General features: G+C 47.9%; 1 protein-coding gene across 4 annotated transcripts; it reads left to right on the top strand.

Annotated features, from left to right (window-relative positions):
• The first annotated feature begins 3288 nt into the window (after positions 1–3288).
• On the top strand, positions 3289–17980 carry HSDL2 (hydroxysteroid dehydrogenase like 2). 4 transcript variants are annotated; one of them, XM_074166929.1, is made up of 11 exons: positions 3289–3381; positions 7767–7930; positions 8332–8430; positions 8573–8687; positions 11096–11199; positions 12204–12302; positions 13998–14192; positions 14686–14757; positions 15691–15882; positions 16216–16344; positions 16793–17980. In XM_074166929.1, the coding sequence occupies exons 1-11, from the start codon at positions 3365–3367 to the stop codon at positions 16903–16905; spliced, it is 1299 nt and encodes a 432-aa protein (XP_074023030.1). In that variant the 5' UTR covers positions 3289–3364; the 3' UTR covers positions 16906–17980. The 4 variants fall into 4 exon arrangements, with proteins under 4 accessions (XP_074023030.1, XP_074023031.1, XP_074023032.1 ...); XM_074166930.1 differs by having other exon boundaries at positions 14686–14775; positions 15745–15882; XM_074166931.1 differs by having other exon boundaries at positions 14686–14781; positions 15766–15882.
• The last annotated feature ends 3681 nt before the right edge of the window (positions 17981–21661 follow it).

Here is a 21661-nt window from a genome sequence, read left to right as displayed (position 1 = left end):
ACCACCTTCTCCCTTGAGTAGTTGCAGGGGCCAGGGACTAGCTCTGCTCCAGGCTGGATGCTGCACCGTGAGAAGGAAGGGCAATTTGGAAGGGACCACAGGCACAGATGTGGAGGTGCTCAGCCCATGGTAAATCTGTGCTCCCTGGCTGCTGGTCACCTGGAGTGAGAGGGGTGAGCAGTGGGGCTAATGCACAGGCACCAGCAAAGCTGTAGAAAGCCAACGCATGAGTTTTCTGGCTTCTGCACTGCCTTCTCAAATGCTCTCTGCTTCTAAAAAAACCTCCCAGGAGGTAAAGTCTACACCTCCTCCTGCAGTAAAAAGCCCCATCACTCCACTTCCCCTACTAAATACTGGAGAAAAAACAACACTGGAGGGGGAAGAGGCTGAAGGTGATGCCAAGGGGCTTCTCCTGCAGGTGCTTCTGTGTGTGGCTGAACCCAGCAGGTCTCTATACCGGCCCGACTGCTCTCTCACCCGGAGCGCACGGCAGGCAGGAGAGCTACAATCCCAGCACGGAGCTGTCGCAGTCGAGCCCTGTGTTCCTCCTGACTTGGGCTGGAAAGAGGCTGAAGGAGAGTCGTGCCTGAACGAGATCTTCTCAGCAAAGCTGTTTTCTTCCATCTGTGCCGGGTGCCACCCTTGGGAAAGCTGGCAGCAGGAAGGCGTTCAAGCTGGGAAATGTTCACACAGCCCTTGGCCCCTTTGGCTTGGTCATGCCTCGTTCCTGTAGGAGTCCTAGGGATCCATCCTAGGGATGGATCTACTGGAAAGCACTACTGAGGAGAAGGATCTGGGAGTCCTGGTGGATAGCAAACTTGCCGTGAGCCAGCAATGTGCCCTTGTTGCCAAGAGGGCCAATGGGATCCTGGGCTGCATAGGGAAGAGTGTGGCCAATAGGCCGAGGGAGGTCATTCTCCCCTTCTACTGCGTCCAGTTCTGGGCTCCCCAGTTCAAGAGAGACAGGGAACTACTGGAGAGAGTCCAACGTAGGGCAACTAAGATGATTAAGGGATTGGAGCATCTCCCTTACGAGGAAAGGCTCAAAGAGCTGGGGCTCTTTAGCCTGGAGAAGAGAAGGCTGAGGGGAGACCTTATCTATGTTTACAAGTACCTAAAGGGTGGGTTGAGGGATGGTGGAGCCAGACTCTTTTCAGTGGTTTCCAGTGATAGAACGAGGGGCAAGGGGCACAAGCTGGAACATAGGAAGTTCCATTTAAATATGAGGAGAAACTTCTTTACGGTGAGGGTGACAGAGCCCTGGAACAGGCTGCCCAAGGAGGTCGTGGAGTCCCCTTCTCTGGAGATTTTCAAGACCCGCCTTGATGCAGTCCTGAGTAATGTGCTCTGGGCAATCCTGCTTCAGCACGGGAGTTGGACTAGATGATCTCTAGAGGTCCCTTCCAACTCTGACAATTCTGTGATTCTGTGATTCCGAGTCTGCAGCTCTGTGACAGTGGGAACTGCAGGGACAGTGAGACAACAACCACCCCTACGTCAGCACACAAGGGCTGGTGCTTCTGCTTAGGGCTTAATTTGATTTCTGCTTCGCTCACTAAAACCATCCCTCTCAACCCCTACCGTGGGTTCAGACCCACTGACGGTGATTTCCCCTCCAGCATCAGCTCCCCGTGAAACCCAAACCCCGCTCAGGATGCTGCTCGGGATCTCTGCCCGGAAGCTGAGGAGGGAAAAGCCAAAGGTGGAAGCTGGTGGAAGCTCTGCCAACCGCAGCGCCAGACGGGCAGCAGGGCAAGGGCAGGAGGCCAGAGGCTCCGTCAGGCAGCAGAGGGAGGAGGAGGAGACGGTGTGGGAAGACTTATGTGCGGAGGTGGCCGAGCGGGATTTGGAGGCGAGGGCCGACCTCGCGGTCCCTGTGAAATCAGAGAGGGACGAGGGGAGGAGGTGCAGGGGGCACAGGTACGGTTGGGCGAGCAGAAGGCAGAGGATCCCGCCGCAGGCATTTTGACGGATGGGGGAGGCAGAAGGTGGGACGGAGGCAAAGCTCCACTGATTTGAGGGGGACCAGGAACACAGCTCAGTTTGCACTGACACATCCAGCAGAGAACAGAGGCGTGTTGGAAACCACTCGACTCCACAGAAGATGACAACGGGGCGTCTAGACCTATTCAAGGCCAACAGGCTTGAACCGCATCATGGAAAATAAAGCCCACGCTGCGTTGCAGGCGACTGTTGGTCCTGAGAGTTACTTTAGTACCTGGTTTTTCAAGATAAGGCAGCTTCATATTCAGGAGAAAGGTGTAGTCCAACACCTCAATGCCCCCGAGAGATTCATAGATTCATAGATTGGTCCAGGACGGAAGGGACCTCCAAAGGTCATCTAGTCCGACCTCCCCGCAGTCAGCAGGCACACCCCCAACTAGACCAGGTTGCCCAGGGCCTCGTCGAGCTTCACCTTGAATATCTCAAGGGAAGGGGCGTCAACCACCTCCCTGGGCAACCTGTTCCAGTGTTCCACCACCCTCACGGTAAAGAACTTTTTCCTAATATCCAATCTAAATCTCCCCTTCTCCAGCTTAAAACCATTGCCCCTCGTCCTGTCCCTGCAGGCCTTTGTAAACAGACCCTCCCCAGCCTTCCTGTAGGCCCCCCTCAGGTACTGGAAGGCCGCTATGAGGTCTCCCCGGAGCCTCGGATCTCCAAGGGGGTGACATGCCGATTCAACCCCGCTGTTTCCCAGGGTGCAGTATGGAGGAAGGCCACCAGCCATCCCTGAGCAAGGCAGGCAGCAGAATCCTCTGTTCGTTTCGTGCTGACCCCGCAGGTTGGCTCACGCCCCCTCTCCCGGCCACCCCCGTGGTGCTTCATCCAGCTGGGGTGGCCTCCTCCCCAGCCCTGCCCGCACACGGGGCTGCCTCCCTCTGCCCTCCAGCCTCCGGGAGAGCAGCAGCGCAGGCACCGGCCCAAAGCTATTGATGGGAAACACTCTCCCACGTTCCTCGCTGGGGGATCCGGTGCCATCGGCCCCTCAGACCGCACTGCAAAGCCGCCCAGGGGTTCTGTCTCTGGCACTCTGCTCGGCAGAGACCACCTCAGACCCAGGCCAGAACAAGCCACAGCCGCCGGCTTCTTTCTCCAGGTCTCTCACCCAGAGCAGCCGGGCGACCTCCTCCTCCCCGGCCATCCCCGCCTTACACACTCAGCCTCCGGGCCGCGCCTCAGCCCCCGCCCGCCCCGATCCCCAAACAAGCCCCAACACGCCCCGGCAGCTCAGCGGGCACCGCCGCTGCCCTTCACCTTCCCTCGCCCGCTCCTCCCCTCGCCGCCGCGGCGGCTGCGCGCAGCGGGGCGGCCCCCGCCGGGCCCTCTTCCCGGCCCCGGGGCGGCCCTCAGCCTCGCCGCCATGCTGCCCAACACGGGGTAAGCCGCCCCAGCTCTCCCCTCCCACTCCCCTCGGCCTAGGCCGCCGCTCCCCGCTTCTCAGGCGGCGGCGGGCAGGGCTGCGGGGGGCCGGGGAGGGCGAGGCTGAGGTAAAAGCCGCGGCCTTTCAGCTACCGCAGGCCTCTCGGGGCGGGGGGCGAGGTGGGCTTGGGCTGGGGGCCGTCGTGGTGGCGGGGGGGTTCGCTGGGCACCCAGCCGTCCCCGGCGGGCTTGTGAGGGGGCTCGGCTGGTGTCCCTCCTCCCGCCCCGGGGTCGCTGCTGGTGCTCGGGCAGCGTGGGGTAACATCAGGGGTCCGGGCCCGGGGGGTTCCCCCGCAGCCCAGGGGCTGGTGGCGAACCCGGGAGACAAGGGGGCAGGTGGGGGCTGGCAGAGTTCCTGGGAACCTTCCTGGAGATCTTTTGTCCATGTCCTTGAGCCGAGCGTTTTGCAATGAAAAATAGTTATTGGAGTACTTTCATATAAATTGAGTAGTGTATCTGTGATTTATATGCATTAAGATATTTTTCTCTCATATTCCAACCCAGAACCTTCTTACCGGGCAATCAAATTTTCTTCCAGTGTAGGATCTTAATTTAGAGTACTTTCTGCTTTTCTTCAGAGCCAGTGCTGCTGATAATTGGGAAGATAAGTTGGCATTACCTGACCCTGTATGTCATAAACAGGATTATTCGTTAAATTCCTAACATATGTGTGAGCTGTAAAAAGCGTCCCCAATGTGGCCTGCAGGTTTCTGTATTAGCAGTCATGCCTGGTGAAAAAGGAACCTGTCTTCATTTTTTTCAGGATCCCAGAGACTCCACAGCACAGAGGTGAATTCGACATTTTCTGTTTTACTACCTGCATTCAACAGCAGTGGAAGTAATAAAGATGCAGCCTTCACAATACAGGTCACAAGCAGTTTTAGACGAGCATATGCTTTAAAAACTTGTAAACGATTGGACTGCTGAGTGAATTAAGAAATAAATCCTGAGTCCTACAAGCTTCTCAGCTTGCTTAGGAGAGTAAAATGCTCTAAATTCTGGGCAGTTCTTTGGGGACACTGAATGAACATTTTAAGAGGTTGGTGCATCTGGCTTTTTGGATGCTGTCACACTGACTTGCAGAGGATAAATGAAACTTCTTGAGTGAGACATGATTCGAAGTAAAATTAATGTTTAAAGAAGAAAGAGATGCAATGTGAGAGATTGTATCAAGTCAGCTCTGTTTCAGAGATGATGAAGTGAAAATGAGTTTTGCTTATTTTGGTGGACACTATTCGTGTGGGCTGTAGGGGCAGAATTGGAGATTGTGAAGGAAGGGAGTTCCAGAGAGTGAATGTAGTCAGTGGCGATTGTAAGCCTGGAGAGAAAAGGGAGGTTTATGTAGGCTGGAGGTGCAGTTGTGCTGAGGAAAAAGAAGACTTGATGGTGGTGGCCAGTGTAGGGAAGGTTGGAGGGGAAAACTAGACAGAGTGTAACTAGAATGAATAGAATATGTTCCCTGACATTTTGGATAGAATAATACTTTGGGGAAAGGAGTTGAATCTGCATCTGGACTCTTCCAGATTGGATCATCAGATAATTCAGATTGGAAGGGACCTTGAGAGGTCTCCACTCCAGCCTCTTGCTGAAAGCCGGGTCAGTTGGGAGATCAGACAGGGTTGCTCAGGGCTTTGTCCGTTTGGGTCTTAAAAATCTCTAAGGCTGGAAACAGCTCCATCTCCTGCTCTTGTCATCACGGGGAGGACAGTCTGAACTTCTCCAGTTCCAACTCTCTTCTTTCAGTTCGAAAGGGCTTCTTGTGTCTCATCCTCCTGTCCTGCACTACAGCACGTATGCTTGGCTCCATCTCACCAGTCACTGCATAGGTATCGGGGGGCTGCTGCTGGGTCCCCCAGAGCTCCTCTCCAGGCTGAACTGGCCCTCTCACACAGGTGCAGAGCCACCAGCCATCTCTGTCTCCCTTCACGGAACTTACTCCCATTTGTCAACACATACGTTGTATCAAGGGACCCAAAACTCGTCACAGGATGTAACTGTGATCTTACGAGTGCCAGGCAGAGGGGCATAGTCCGTTCCCTTGATCTTCTGGTTGTGGTGTTCTTGCAGCCCAGAATGTTGCTGGCCGTTGTTGCCGGGCATGCTGCTGGCTCATGCTCAGCTTGCTCTCTGCCAAGTCCCCCAAGGCCTTTTCAGGAGAGCACTCCCTGGCCGTTCCGTACCCAGCCTGTGTCATTGCAGGGACTCTTTCTTCCCAGGTGCAGGACTGTGCATCTGTCCTTGTTGAATTTATGAGGCTCCTGTTCATCTAGCCTGCCAGCATCCCTCTGGGCAACAGCCTTGCCTTCAAGCTTGTGAACTGGTTGTCGTTCACCCCCAGGGCATTTTGTCATCTGCTTCAGGTCGTTGATAAAGGTGTTACACAGGACTAGTCCAGGAGTAGAGGTTGTACCTCACTTGTTACCCATGTCCGGGCAGAGTACAACTTATTAACCAGCGCCCTCGGAGCCTGACCAACCAACTAGTTTTTTACCTGTCAGGTTTTGCACCCATCCAGACCATAGTATCTTAAATTGCATACAAAAATGTTGAACTTTGCTTTCACCCACCCATTGAGCAAAGGGCCTGCTTTTACTGCTAGTCTAGCAGCAGAAGGCCCTGTGCCCTTTATGTCCTTCACAAGCCTCAGCTGCAGGTGAACTTTGGTTTTCCTGCCACCACCCCAACATGCCCCGGGTGATATCTCTGATTCATCCTTTGTGGCCTGTCCTTGCTCCCGCTCCCTGTGTGACACCTTTGTACATTGGAGCTGAGTCACCAGGTCCCTGCGTAGCCATGCTGGTCCCCTGGTACATCTACTTGTCTTCCTGAATGGACCACTTTTCCCCCTGGAGGGGCTTAGAGCCCCGCCAGCTTTCCTCTGCTTCTTTCTCCTTCAGAGCTGCCTTTTGATGGACCCCACTTGCCTCTTCTCCGACTAAGGTGGAGTCTGCTGACCTCTTATCAGTTGGCTGAAGGTAGAAGCCAGATTCTGGCCTTATTTGACTAAGTTTTACGGTCTGACTATGTATTGCAGAGATGGACTTTCCTCACTGTGCATGTTACTCGACTGTCAGCAGTCGTTTTTTGTGATTTGCTGTGCTGTTTTGAGATTTTTCCTCCTGTGCCTGCCTAGGACCCAATTTTGCAGAGGAAAGCTGTTTGAAGTGGCACCTGCAGGGCTTCCTTGACTTCCTGGCACCCTGGAGGTGGCTAACTGTGCTACTGCAGGGGAAGATCCCTTCCCTTCCCTGCCCCATCCCAATTTTTTGCCTTCTGAAAGGAAATGCTTGCCCTCCTAGAGAGTGCTTTAGGATGCTCTGGGATCAGACGGAAAAAACAGGCCTGGAGAAACAGTAAAGTCAAGCCTGGCCCAGAGTGAAAGGAAAACTAATGCGAGCTTGGAGGCTGGTGTGTAACGTCTGTGATGAGAGTGAAGAGTGAAGTGGCTGTAGCACATAGTTTATATGCATTCTCTAACTGGGGTTAAAAACTTGGACCTCTTGTTTTTTTCCACTGAATGACAGAAAGCAACACAAGCTTTATGCAGAACACTGAAATGTGCCTTCCTTCATATGGAAAGCCAGTGGTATAAAAGGCTTTATTGTCAAATACACTTTAAACGGGAGTTGATCTTTTGCTTTTCAAAAATTCAGTGACATTGTGTAAGCCGGACATCTTTCTGACTTTCTAAAGCTTGTTAGTTTCTGCAGAGGTTTTGATTGGACCCATTTTGGGGGTGTACCCATTGGATTAAATGTGGTTACTGGGAAACTGTGGAGTTTAGTGTAAAACCTTTAAGAGAAATAATTGCCATTTCTGAAAATCAAGTTTTTGGCACTTGCATGTGGCACCCTGCATCAGCATTGTGGTTCTGGATTTGAACTTTATACCATGTTGACACAGCAGTTTTTTGTGTTTAGAGGGCTGTGACTAGTAAATTACAGAGAGCTGCGTAGGTGTGTTGCCTCATTAGAAACTGGCATTAATTTTAACGGCTCACTCCTTTTCCATTGTTAGAGAACGTGGCAGCTCTGTGGTAAACTGTGTTGGATCATTTTACAAACAGGGAGAGAAATGTAACTGGGTGACCTGTGTAACCTTCTTGCTTTATAGGGCTCGCAGGCTTGGAGAGCGGCCTTCCTTCAGTGGTCCTGTACTTTGTTGTAGCTGTAGCCATTTCTTTTGTATTTAGGGGCTGCTTTCTTAGTAAAACGACAAAGGCGTTTGTCTGGTTGGGAGACGGCGCTAGTTACTTTTGCCCTTACAGGTGTTAAAAATAAATTATTTACAGGTTTTGCTTTGTTCTCCTTCTTCTTTACCCTCCGCTTCCCCCTTGCCTTCAGGAAACTGGCAGGATGCACCCTCTTCATCACGGGCGCAAGCCGGGGCATCGGCAAAGCCATTGCTTTGAAAGCTGCCAAGGATGGTGCAAACATCGTGATAGCTGCCAAGACAGCTGAGCCCCATCCTACTCTCCCAGGGACTATCTACACTGCTGCAGCAGAGAGTAAGTTATAATAATGAGGGTGGGCTTCAGGTGCTGCACTGGGTTAATTGTCATACCCGAGTGGAAAACCGTGTAAATAAAACTCCAATTCACCTTTAATAAAATAAGCTTAGGGCTTCTCTTGCCTCCCAGGAATGCTGGGAGGTATAAAAATATGACTGTAGCAAAGATTTATGTGTAGATGGGAAAATGCTATGTTAATTGAGTTGTACGTGTCTACCGTACACATTCTTACTGTTAAGATTTGGTTTTGGCTTCCTTGTTCTTTACGCAACAGTTTGAGAGTGTGATTTTCAGTGTCTCCTTGAAGCATGTCATTGAGTGAGGGATTCTCAGTAGGCTCATGCTATTTGTCCCATCTGACAGCAAGTTTTTAAATGTTTAATTTTTTAATTGCGCAGTTGAAGCGGCTGGAGGAAAGGCTTTGCCATGCATTGTTAATGTGAGGGAAGAACAGCAAATTATTAATGCCGTGGAGAAAGCTGTGAAAACTTTTGGAGGTACGCTGAGGTGTGGGGGAGATGTTAACAGGCAGATTGTTTAAAAAAAAAAAAAGAGAGAAAAGGAGAGAAAAGAACAGTCTGCCCTACTCCTGCCTTTTGTCTTTAAATGCTAATGTGAAATGGCTTATTTTAAAACCAGGGATTGATATTTTGGTGAACAATGCAAGCGCCATCTCTTTGACTGGCACTTTGGAAACAGAAACGAAGAAGGTCAATCTTATGATGGATGTCAATGTACGAGGAACCTACCTTACGTAAGTGCTGAGAGAGAGAAGCAAAGTAATTGTAACAAAACATATGATGTTATCTTAGTTTTTCTGAGAAATTGTGTAGCTCTCTTGCTGCCCTAGAGTTGGAGTGCAAGTATTCTACATCTGCTCACAGGAAATTGGTTGGTTATTGGCCAACTGATGTGAAATTATTATTTGCAAGAATTAATTGCAAATTGAAGTAAACAGGAAATTTATTACTGTAGTCATTAACTTTCCACAAGCCCCTCCATGCAAGTATGAAGCAGAAACTCATTTATTTCCAATGGAGCTCCTGCTTGGCTTTGCTAAATGCTGTCTGCTCTTTAATTTCAAGCAAAAGGCCGACTCTTTGCATCCATAAAGTGCAGCATCTTGTTTGCCAGCTTCTGTCTCATAAGCTTCTTTCTCCTCTTTAGAGACATTATATAACTTGCCATAGTTAAAAGAGAAATGTTAAAGATACATCCTAACCATCTAAAGTGTTCTTCACCTACTTTCAGCTTAGCAATTCTATCATTTGTTTAAATTACCATACCAACATTTGATTTCACAATTCCTGTATTCTTATTTTGCTCATTTTTTTGGAAATGGATTCAGTAGGTGGAATCATCTTTAGATTTACAGGATGTCATTTAAAGTTGCTCTATTTTAAAATGGAAACTTCGATTTTTGATGGGATTGTGTTGAGAAAAAAAGAAAAAGCCCTTAGGATGATGCAGATTCTCTAAATTCAGTTGTTGCTTGATGTGATCAAGAGCTTTTTTTGTCTCAAAGTTTTATCTAGAATGCTGTCTGTCATTCTCCTTTGTGCAGATGAATCTGGTTATCAGGTATTATGATTATTTTCCTTAATATTCTTTTGCTAAGAATCAGTGAAGGGATTTGCCATTAGACAAGTGTAAAACCACGTATGAATAGCAGCTTTCTGAATTAGAGAGACATGCACAGCATGTAGGTAGCATGGAGAGAGAAGGAGGGTAGAAGAAAGAAAGGCTCTGCTTGCAGAGTGGGATTTCTGTGCTTCCACCCTGCGATGCCTGCTTTTGAAAGGCTGTAAGTGTAAGCAGTTCTACCCTCAGAAAGGAAAATTGGTTCTGGAGCTTGGCATTCCAGAAAATGCTCTGTGGATATCTCTTGCTGAATCTCTGAGTGGGTTCCACTGTATTGCCAGTGGCAACTTCCGTTTACCCTTCATCACCCAATACTAACGATCACTTTCTCAATGGTACATCTAGCTATTCCAAATTAATGGAGAATTCTTAAAGTCATCTTTCATTTTGGTGCCACTCTGCCTTAAAAAGATTCTGTGTTGCTGCGAATGGAAGAGTATATGAAAGATTAATGCCTCTCAAGGGAAGTTACAAATGGTCTTTGTCAGTTGGGAAGATGTAGTCAAGTATTTCAGCCTTTTCTTCCCCTTGCTTTGTGTGTTGCTTCTGTTTGTAATTTGTAGAGATCTGTTTTCAGTGTAATGTTGAGAAAGTTATAATAGCTAGAAAAAAACGGTGTGGATTTATCATCTTATGTGGAGGAGGTTGGGAGAATGTCCCATCTTACAGTGTATACCTGTTGACGTATTCTTGGTTCCTGTGCCTTAAGAAATGGAGACATGTTAGTGAACCTCGTACGCTGCCACTGAAAAGAGTAGAGACCCCAGGACTGTTAAGCAGGTGGTAAATAATTTACTGCTTCAATGATTTTGCTGTTGAAGGTGTCTCATCAGTGGCTGACAGTGTGCATGGTTCCTATTGACATGTGTGAACTGTAGGTCAGTGCTGTAGTTCACTGCAGTGCTGTTCTCCCTGTGAAGCTTGATTAAAAATTCTCCAGCAGAACGCAAACAGGTGCCCAAGTGCTACAAGTGAACTCAAATGATGGTTTCTATAAAGTAGAAGTTATGATTTACAGATATGTGTAAATTCCAAGTTGAATGAAATTGTGACTCTTTCAGTCAGCAAAGAATAGGTTTTCAGTTTTGCTTGGAATATTTGTAACAGCCTTTCACTATATAGTAGTATTTCTTTAATGTGGTTTTAAAGAAGAAATAGGTGTGGGATGAGAAGAGAATGTATTTATGACTAAATGGTGCTCTGCACTGTTAATTTCTCTTGTTGCCTCGTAGTGTTTTGTTGCCCCTACCAGAACTATTACAAGGAGATTATGGCTTCTGAGCGTCTGGAAAATCAGCTTTAGTAGATGCTGCTGCACTGTTTGGAGAATGTGGTCCAGTTAGCAGGAATGAATATTAGGCCTGAGATAAGTGAGCTTGTTCTTTGTATCAGTTAAGGGTCTCAGCTTAGTGTTGGACTTTCATGAAAATGAAAATACTGGTCTGCTGCTATGGTTTTTACTGCAATTATAGGTGTTCCATGAAATAAGAGGTGACTGGTTTGTCCGAATCTGTATTTCAGGTCTAAAACATGCCTTCCCCACTTGAGGAAAAGTAGGAACCCCCATATCCTGAACCTCAGCCCACCTATGAATATGAATCCCATGTGGTTCAAAAATCATTGTGGTGAGTAGCATGCAGTGCCTTTGTTGTTATTTTTTGAGAACCACATAAATACCTTGTGAAACGTGCAGGAGTGCCAGCCCAGAGTCCCATATCTTTTATCTTTAGCATGATGTACAGACTGGCAGTAATGGTTCCCTGGAGTGTTTTGTACCTCACCCTGAAAGGATGAGGTACAAATTGTTTTTTGGGAAAATATAGTGCAGGTTTCATGGCCTAATACGTCCTTTATGTTTTCAAAAATGTTTCCAAGGTAAAAGTCTGTGCTTTTTCATGGGAATTCTTAAGACTACAAAATATTTTCTCTTCCGAATAGATTTTGAAACCCAAAATCTTATTTTCTTACCAATTCAGCTTCACATTTGATTTAATAGAGATAAAGCTCAATGTTGTCTTTTAAAATGGAAATTAATTTTGAGGTGGGAAAGGGACCCTCTTTTGTCTTGAGGTCAATGTTGTTCATTTTAAAACTGAAAAAAAAAACCTTTCCATTTTGGACACTTGCTATGTTAAACTCCTCCAGCAAGTCCCAGTCCTTTCCCCTCAAAAGTTTCCCTCTCAGAATAGTTAGATAACAAGGATTCAAGGATTTAGAATTTCCTTTCTTTAATTTTTGTAATGCACCCCTCCCCCCTTCTTGTTTTTTATAGAATACTAGTTTGGCCATTAGCAACTAGAATGCCTTAGGCCTCTTGAAAAAATTGAGTATTCTTGTCAGTGTACTGTGTATAAAAAGCACAACAAAACTCACCCTATAGCTAGGCTTCAGTTGTTGTTTTTGTTAAAACATGTGCAGCTCTCATTTTATTTGTAGTGAAAAGATGGCAAACTACAGTTCCTATCTACTGGGGGTGCTGGGGAGAAGGGAGAGCTTGAGCCTCTATGGAGATACTGGTTTGTCCCCAAAAACTTAACTTTCCTTAAGAACAAATAATTTGGTTTTTCTTTCCTTCATAATTAAAGTTCTGTTTACTAAATAACAGTGGTTTTTAAACTTATTGTCTCAGCTTACACCATTTCTAAATATGGGATGTCCATGTGTGTCTTGGGAATGGCAGAAGAATTTAGAGGAGAAGTTGCTGTCAATGCTTTATGGCCAAAAACAGGTGATTATTTTTTTTAATGGTACTAACATAATGATTTTCTGTATTTTGTCTTCTACAGATTGTTTTATTTTACTGTGAATATACTTCAAACTTCTTCTGAAATTGATTCAGGAGACTGAGCAGTTCTTTTGCATATTCTTTGTTCGTCCTGCATGGGTGCTGGTTTTCATTCCTAGTTTTCACTAGACCATTGCCACTTTGACCCAAACTCGTCTTCAGCCAAATTGCAACCCATTCAACCCTCTCAGCTGGCTGAAGCATTTGTGTAGTATTTGCCTTGTCTGTGCTCTTTCTCAGGCACCCAGAGTTTTGGTTTGGACAGAATCACAAAAGTATTAGTGTGCTTTCAGTAGTGGGTATTAAGGGTCTGTATGTGTTGTCCTACTTAGAATTTCTTCCTAGTTAAATTGTCAGAGTGTAGATAGAACCAACAAGATATACATCTCTGTAAATCCAGAAATACTAATAATTAAAAAATCTCCAGTACAAAAAATGTTCATTCAAAAGGTTTGTCTTCTAAAGGTGAGAAAGTTAACTCCTTTCGTGTGGTCACCAGAGAGGCAGAGTTAGAGACTTCCACCATATCTAAAATACAATTGCAAAGGTCTTAATTAGAAAATCCACTGTAATCTCACACAGATGTGATTAGCCTGCGTGCTAGTATGGTTGCCAGTATCTGTTGATTAATCCAACTCTTCAAACACGTGAAAGTATGCTGGTAATATATATATATTTCCTATTCTTGAAAATGAGAAAAAGACCCAGGGAGACCTAGGTGTATGTACAGTATATCTATTTGCAACTTTTTATTTAGGTGTGTGTTTATAGCAGTTCAGTTCATTTAAAAAAGGGAAGCTGAGGTTGGTCAAAGGTAAATAAAACCTAGCGGCTAATGCTCACCACGGAATAGTAAAATAAGGGAGTCAACAAGGACATATCACCCACTCTTGCACTTTCTAGAAAACACTCTGACAGGATCTCCCTGGCCAGCAACGAGGACTGCCGTCCTGTTTCCCTGCTTTGGAAGGTGAATGATGCAGCTCGGATAGGTGTGTCCTGCACAGTGCTTAAGGGGTGTTGGGATCATCTCTGCATCAAAGCTGCTGTTGCTTTTTGTGTGGAATGGAAACACTGAAAGCAGGACAAAAGTGGTTTAAAATTAGGTTTTTCTTTCTGCCTCCAGGATCTGCCAGCGCCAGGTGTAGGAGAGGATTTGCAAATCTGTCCCAAAACTTAAGGGCAGAGTGTTGAGTCTTAAACAACAGATGGGAAAAAGTCATGAGGCAGAACTGTATGAGGGGAAAACAGTCCCATGGCAAATGCCAAAAAAATACAACTAAACAACTTCTGTGTGGAACAGGATGAAAGAAAATGGAATGGATATCTCGGCCTGAAAGAGCAAATTGCAGACTTAGACTGGAACATTCCACAGTGTTACTAGCACCCATGGGGGAAGCATGAAGAAGACTAATGGAATGGTGCAGAAGTTAGTAGAATTGGTTAATAGAAAAAAGCCCAGAAGCTCAGGAGATCTGGATTTATTTGTTGGTTGTATTTCATAGCTTTGTCTTCCTACAAATTCCTTTTTCATGAAAGGAAAACAAAGTTTGTGGAGCACATTTTCTTGCCAATGAAAGAGGTATGTCATGTCGATGGTGTTAAAGCTTTGGTTTTTTTACCCCCCAAACTTTCTAGCCATACATACAGCTGCTATGGATATGCTGGGAGGAGCTGGAATAGAAAAACAGTGCAGGAAAACGGACATCCTTGCAGATGCTGCGTATTGCATTTTAACAAAACCAAAAACTTTCACGGGAAACTTCATTATTGATGAAGTTCTGCTGAGAGAAGAAGGGGTTAAGGATTTTGATGTCTATGCAATTGCACCAGGTAAAACAGATCTTTAAGATAAGAAGTGATTTCAGGAAGGAGGTAAAGGCCTCATGGAGAATATTATTATAGTTCTGTTTCTACGGGCTTTTAAATTATTCTGTAAAAAGTTGCTTTGCCTCAGCTTTCAGAACGTGCCTTCCTGGAAGGCACAAACGGTGAGTCCACTGAGACTCTAAAACTCAAGTGCCTATTAAATTAAAAAGAAGTATTTTAATGAAAAGAAAATGTACCTGTACTGTAGATGCATATATTACTATTTAACAGCTAGTGAGATAGATTTCTTTTTCTTCAAATGTTTTTCATTGCAACTTTAAGAGGATTCTCGATGAGATTTTAAATGAACCAAACTCTGAATGAGTTACTTCATGCTATATCTTTCCTTCAAATTGTAGTTTATTTACTTACAGACTTGGCTGTAGTTTCATATGAGATGGATCCCTGTTTGTGCTGTCCAACTTGGACTTACTATTATATTTTTCCATCCTTTTAGGTCACCCCCTGATGCCTGACTTCTTCTTGGATGTTGAAATTGACACGACAGCCATGAAACAAGAAAGATACGGTAAGGAAAGAACTGTGTGTAAAAGTTGATAATTTCTGATGAATGCCCTATCTATTTCAAGTTATTTCGTTTTTTCTTTGCTCCCAAGAGCTTGGACCACTCAAGCTATTCGGCAAAACCCCTTTTCTCATTTGGAGGGTAAGATTCATGGAAGTGACTCTCTACTTAAAGCTAGGGAAAGAATGTTACCTCCTGCAGGACTTCTATGATATAAAAAAATCAGTGCCCTATTTTGAAGAGTCTTTTTTTTTTTTAACTATCTGGATTGTGGTAGTATGAAGGTCACAGGTAAATACTTCCAGAAAAAGAAATTAAATAGCAAACAGCACATTTTGCAGGAGTATCTAATTTACCTTGCTAAATTTATACAAAAGAATACAACATAGTGCCTCCATTGCTTCTTAGATAAAACTTGCATAATTCACAGAATTTTAATGTCTATTAAATGAAATAGAGAAATTTTCTTTTTTAGAAAAGCATCAGTTTTGCTTTTTCAGAATTATAATGTGTCAAGTAGGAGATCAGCAGCTCAGAATGCTGAACAGGTTTCCCAGGAGTGCCAAAACAGGGAGAAGAGAAAAGCGGAGGCGTCCAAGTTTGAACGGAGTCCCTTTCCCTTGAAAATATTGTTTGAGCAATTGCGGGACGACTGTTCTGCCAGGGAGGGATGGTGTCAGTTCCCTGGGCCTCACAACACCGTGGTTTTTTGTAGGGACACACAGAGTAGCCCTAACTCTTTTTTGATACTTAGGACAGCTAAAAGACTTCTGACAACGTTTTCAGAGTCTCCTCAGCTTGATCAGCCTGGTAACTTGCACGTGCTGTCCTTTATTGTGAAATGTCCACGTTCACTGCAGCGTAGTAAAATGCCAATGAGAGGAGTGAATTGATCTACAGCTTAGAAGCCTTTGCAGAGGAATTAATTTCTTGTAGGTGCTTCCCGAGCATTCAAAGAGGAGAAGAAATTATCCCAGCATGAAGGGCCAGGCGGAGCTAAGGGTGACACAGCGTCTGCTGCAGGCAAGCCATCGAGTCCTGTTGCAGAAACATTCAGAGTTATTCAGGGGGCGATGAGCGAAGAGTACGTGAGAACGACCCAGGGTGTCTTTCAGTTTGAATTATCGGGTAAGAACATCGCTTGTGAAACCTCCCCGTGCTCACGCTCCTGTTTTCAAACAGAAACACTCGCCTGTTTGAGCCGTTCCCGAGACAGACGGGCTTTCGCGAAAGTGCTGCCTTTGGGCTCTTCGGCCCGTGTCCCCGATACGCGGTGCTGGGGGGCATCTGCCGGAGGCTGCCTCTGCCTGCCCGTGGGGCACCTGGTGGCTTGTGGCCCAAGCACCGCCAGCGCCTGTAGCATCCTGCGACTGCTCCCAATGGACACGGCAGGGGCTGTCTGCCAGGGAGGGATCGGGAGGCTCTTTGCTGCCTCGTCACCTCTTGTCACCGTCCCTTCAGGTGAGGAAGGAGGCACTTGGTATATTGACCTGAAAACCCAGGGTGGCAGCGCTGGTTTCGGAAAGCCTCCAGTGACAGCTGACGTGGTCATGAGCATGTCGAGCACGGACTTTGTGAAGATGTTCACAGGTGAGCGGGAAAGGCGTTTGCCAGGGCGGAGGCAGGTGCTGGTGCCCAGAAAAGCACCTGCTGCTGGGCAGATAGACTCCTGGCTTGGTGATCCTGGGGTGGGGGAGCTCTTGGCTTCCCGCGGCTCCTTCTCTGTCGGATAGAAGTGCTGGGATTTCTGTGAGCTCTTCTGTTGTGGGAACAGGGAGAGCAGAAAAACTTACACTGCTTTTATTGACCGGGTATTGAAATTTTCATAGCGAGTGTAGCTTCGGAAAGAATCCGGTCAATCTGTTGCACTTCTGTCCTGCACATCTCTAATCTGTCTTCCCTAAATGAGCACTGCTTTTACAGCACAACTTGGTAGCAGTGTAGTTGCTAGGTCTTGCTGTAGTGGCATTATGTTTTCCCATGCACAGGCTGTTTCCAGTTCTTTTGATTTTCTGATGGTTCTGCTTCTTCTTTTTAGGTAAACTAAAGCCAACCCTGGCCTTCATGTCAGGAAAATTAAGGATTAAAGGTAACATGTCGCTAGCAATAAAGCTCGAGAAGATGCTGACACAGCTTAACTCTAAACTGTGAGGGGAAACCCTAACCAGCAGAACAGTGGCCTTTCCTATATAACTGCAATGCCATTTTAAAATCGTAATCCTCATTTTTTTCTGATGCAATATAATAAGTACGTATAAAATGTGAGATTTTTAGAGAAGAAATAATTCCATCTGCTTAAGACAAGAAGGTGTTTGTCTGTGATTAAACTAATTTCTTCTCAAGAATACAGGTATTAGGTTGTGGGTGTTTTCTTTTGTGCTGCTCCTCCGGATCAATGCAGGACACCTGAAGTGAGTCTTTTCCCACATAGCTGCTCACACACAGGTGTCATAAAAAAGGCAGGGGGAGCGATGTCACCCTGCAGATCAGTTTCTGTGACAGATTTCTGTAAGCTGGCTTAGAAGTGGAAGCGATATGGTCAGTTTAGCAGGGTTCCTAATTACCACTGGTAAATGAACATCTCATTAATTTTTATCTTTGATTTCCTGAGTTTATTACCTACGCTAGTTCTCATCCCTCTGTGTTGCACTGAATTAGGCTGCACAGACACACCGAGTGATGTGCAAGTTCTCTTTTGGTGCAAAGGCACAAACACACACACGAGCACACAGAAATAACACACATCGCTGCCCTGCTTGTGTCTGCCGCAAACAAGGTGCTGCCTTCCACAGCAGCTTCACGTAGCGCTAGGAGGATTAACCTGCGTCGCTGCAGCCAGCCTCTTCCCCTTCCTTCCTTCGCCCGGTGAAGATTGAAGCTCACGAGTGAAACCATACGTGCCCCCACTCTGTAAGTGGATAAGCACACACGTGGTGTGTCCACTTTGTGGACAGCATCCACAAAGCCACATCCACCAACCTTAAAATGTTCATTCGGTGTCCTCAAAAGAACTGCCCAGAATTTAGAGCATTTTACTCTCCTAAGCAAGCTGAGAAGCTTGTAGGACTCAGGATTTATTTCTTAATTCACTCAGCAGTCCAATAGTTTACAAGTTTTTAAAGCATGTGCTCGTCTAAAACTGCTTGTGACCTGTATTGTGAAGGCTGTGTCTTTATTGCTTCCACTGCAGTTGAATTTACGTAATAAGACAGAAAATGTCAAATTCACCTCTGTGCCTTGGAGTCTCTGGGATCCTGAAAAAAATGAAGACAGGTTCTTTTCTCACCGTGCACAAGGGACTGAGGGTGCGGAGGGAGGGAGGGGGTGGTGTACCCCACGTTGGGCTGTGCAGGCAGGGGCCCCCCAGCACTGCTGGGCTGTGACTGTTCCCAGTCCAGTGCCCACACTGTGCTGTGCTCTGCTGCATGCTCATCCCTGCTGGCTCACAAGCTGGCATGGCTGGTGTGGCTCCCCACAACCTCTGTCTACGTGCCTGCTGTGCAGCCCTGATTGCCTTCCCCTACCCCTGCTGCCAGGGGGCCTTCCTACCCCTATCCTGTTGTGCATGTTGGAAACCGCTCTGTTCCTGCCCTGCTGACTCCAGAAAAGTGTCATTCCGGGCAGTCCTGCTGGCTGAAGGAGAGGAGGGGCATTGCTGCACCAGGACACAGAAGCAAAGAGTGCAGGTGGAATAGGAGGGAAAGAAAGTCCAGCACTGGAAACCAGAGTCCTCTGGAGGAGACTGAACATCTGAACTAATGGAGCAATAATGCAGGCAAACTACTGGCTGCAATGCAATGAAGAAGGGTGTATGCTCTGCTTCTCTATGAAGCAGAAACCAATACACGAAAAAAAAAAAAGGGCAAATGATGCCTTGGGACTGCTTTGGGTGTGAGACCTGGAGAAAGAAGCCGGCGGCTGTGGCTTGTTCTGGCCTGGGTCTGAGGTGGTCTCTGCCGAGCAGAGTGCCAGAGACAGAACCCCTGGGCGGCTTTGCAGTGCGGTCTGAGGGGCCGATGGCACCGGATCCCCCAGCGAGGAACGTGGGAGAGTGTTTCCCATCAATAGCTTTGGGCCGGTGCCTGCGCTGCTGCTCTCCCGGAGGCTGGAGGGCAGAGGGAGGCAGCCCCGTGTGCGGGCAGGGCTGGGGAGGAGGCCACCCCAGCTGGATGAAGCACCACGGGGGTGGCCGGGAGAGGGGGCGTGAGCCAACCTGCGGGGTCAACACGAAACGAACAGAGGATTCTGCTGCCTGCCTTGCTCAGGGATGGCTGGTGGCCTTCCTCCATACTGCACCCTGGGAAACAGTGGGGTTGAATCGGCATGTCACCCCCTTGGAGATCCGAGGCTCCGGGGAGACCTCATAGCGGCCTTCCAGTACCTGAGGGGGGCTACAGGAAGGCTGGGGAGGGTCTGTTTACAAAGGCCTGCAGGGACAGGACGAGGGGCAATGGTTTTAAGCTGGAGAAGGGGAGATTTAGATTGGATATTAGGAAAAAGTTCTTTACCGTGAGGGTGGTGGAACACTGGAACAGGTTGCCCAGGGAGGTGGTTGAGGCCCCTTCCCTTGAGATATTCAAGGCGAAGCTCGACGAGGCCCTGGGCAACCTGGTCTAGTTGGGGGTGTCCCTGCTGACTGCGGGGAGGTCGGACTAGATGACCTTTGGAGGTCCCTTCCGGCCTGGACCAATCTATGAATCTCTCGGGGGCATTGAGGTGTTGGACTACACCTTTCTCCTGAATATGAAGCTGCCTTATCTTGAAAAACCAGGTACTAAAGTAACTCTCAGGACCAACAGTCGCCTGCAACGCAGCGTGGGCTTTATTTTCCATGATGCGGTTCAAGCCTGTTGGCCTTGAATAGGTCTAGACGCCCCGTTGTCATCTTCTGTGGAGTCGAGTGGTTTCCAACACGCCTCTGTTCTCTGCTGGATGTGTCAGTGCAAACTGAGCTGTGTTCCTGGTCCCCCTCAAATCAGTGGAGCTTTGCCTCCGTCCCACCTTCTGCCTCCCCCATCCGTCAAAATGCCTGCGGCGGGATGCTCTGCCTTCTGCTCGCCCAACCGTACCTGTGCCCCCTGCACCTCCTCCCCTCGTCCCTCTCTGATTTCACAGGGACCGCGAGGTCGGCCCTCGCCTCCAAATCCCGCTCGGCCACCTCCGCACATAAGTCTTCCCACACCGTCTCCTCCTCCTCCCTCTGCTGCCTGACGGAGCCTCTGGCCTCCTGCCCTTGCCCTGCTGCCCGTCTGGCGCTGCGGTTGGCAGAGCTTCCACCAGCTTCCACCTTTGGCTTTTCCCTCCTCAGCTTCCGGGCAGAGATCCCGAGCAGCATCCTGAGCGGGGTTTGGGTTTCACGGGGAGCTGATGCTGGAGGGGAAATCACCGTCAGTGGGTCTGAACCCACGGTAGGGGTTGAGAGGGATGGTTTTAGTGAGCGAAGCAGAAATCAAATTAAGCCCTAAGCAGAAGCACCAGCCCTTGTGTGCTGACGTAGGGGTGGTTGTTGTCTCACTGTCCCTGCAGTTCCCACTGTCACAGAGCTGCAGACTCGGAATCACAGAATCACAGAATTGTCAGAGTTGGAAGGGACCTCTAGAGACCATCTAGTCCAACTCCCGTGCTGAAGCAGGATTGCCCAGAGCACATTACTCAGGACTGCATCAAGGCGGGTCTTGAAAATCTCCAGAGAAGGGGACTCCACGACCTCCTTGGGCAGCCTGTTCCAGGGCTCTGTCACCCTCACCGGAAAGAAGTTTCTCCTCATATTTAAATGGAACTTCCTATGTTCCAGCTTGTGCCCCTTGCCCCTCGTTCTATCACTGGAAACCACTGAAAAGAGTCCGGCTCCATCATCCTTCAACCCACCCTTTAGGTACTTGTAAACATAGATAAGGTCTCCCCTCAGCCTTCTCTTCTCCAGGCTAAAGAGCCCCAGCTCTTTGAGCCTTTCCTCGTAAGGGAGATGCTCCAATCCCTTAATCATCTTAGTTGCCCTACGTTGGACTCTCTCCAGTAGTTCCCTGTCTCTCTTGAACTGGGGAGCCCAGAACTGGACGCAGTAGAGGGGGAGAATGACCTCCCTCGGCCTATTGGCCACACTCTTCCCTATGCAGCCCAGGATCCCTTTGGCCCTCTTGGCAACAAGGGCACATTGCTGGCTCACGGCAAGTTTGCTATCCACCAGGACTCCCAGATCCTTCTCCTCAGTAGTGCTTTCCAGTAGATCCATCCCTAGGATGGATCCCTAGGACTCCTACAGGAACGAGGCATGACCAAGCCAAAGGGGCCAAGGGCTGTGTGAACATTTCCCAGCTTGAACGCCTTCCTGCTGCCAGCTTTCCCAAGGGTGGCACCCGGCACAGATGGAAGAAAACAGCTTTGCTGAGAAGATCTCGTTCAGGCACGACTCTCCTTCAGCCTCTTTCCAGCCCAAGTCAGGAGGAACACAGGGCTCGACTGCGACAGCTCCGTGCTGGGATTGTAGCTCTCCTGCCTGCCGTGCGCTCCGGGTGAGAGAGCAGTCGGGCCGGTATAGAGACCTGCTGGGTTCAGCCACACACAGAAGCACCTGCAGGAGAAGCCCCTTGGCATCACCTTCAGCCTCCTCCCCCTCCAGTGTTGTTTTCTCTCCCGTATTTCATAGGGGAAGTGGAGTGATGGGGCTTTTTCTGGTCTGGTTAAACATGTCAAAGCATAACCAAACCAGTCCCAGTTGATGTCATTATCAGGTACTCCTCAGCACCTGTGACCACTTCTTTGTACACACCCACAACTTGACAGTTAAATGCTCTCACAAAGGGGAGTAACAGCCTCTGGCTGTTCGTTACGTTGGGTAGAGGTGAAAATATGAAGAGGCTCAGAGAAGAAGGCACAAGGCACCACTGCCAGGTGCTCTTATGGTATT

Source organism: Numenius arquata, chromosome Z, assembly GCF_964106895.1.
Source record: "Numenius arquata chromosome Z, bNumArq3.hap1.1, whole genome shotgun sequence".
Lineage (NCBI taxonomy): Eukaryota > Metazoa > Chordata > Aves > Charadriiformes > Scolopacidae > Numenius > Numenius arquata.
The sequence above is the reverse complement of the archived record's forward strand: the minus strand, read 5'-3'. Positions and strand labels throughout refer to the sequence as shown.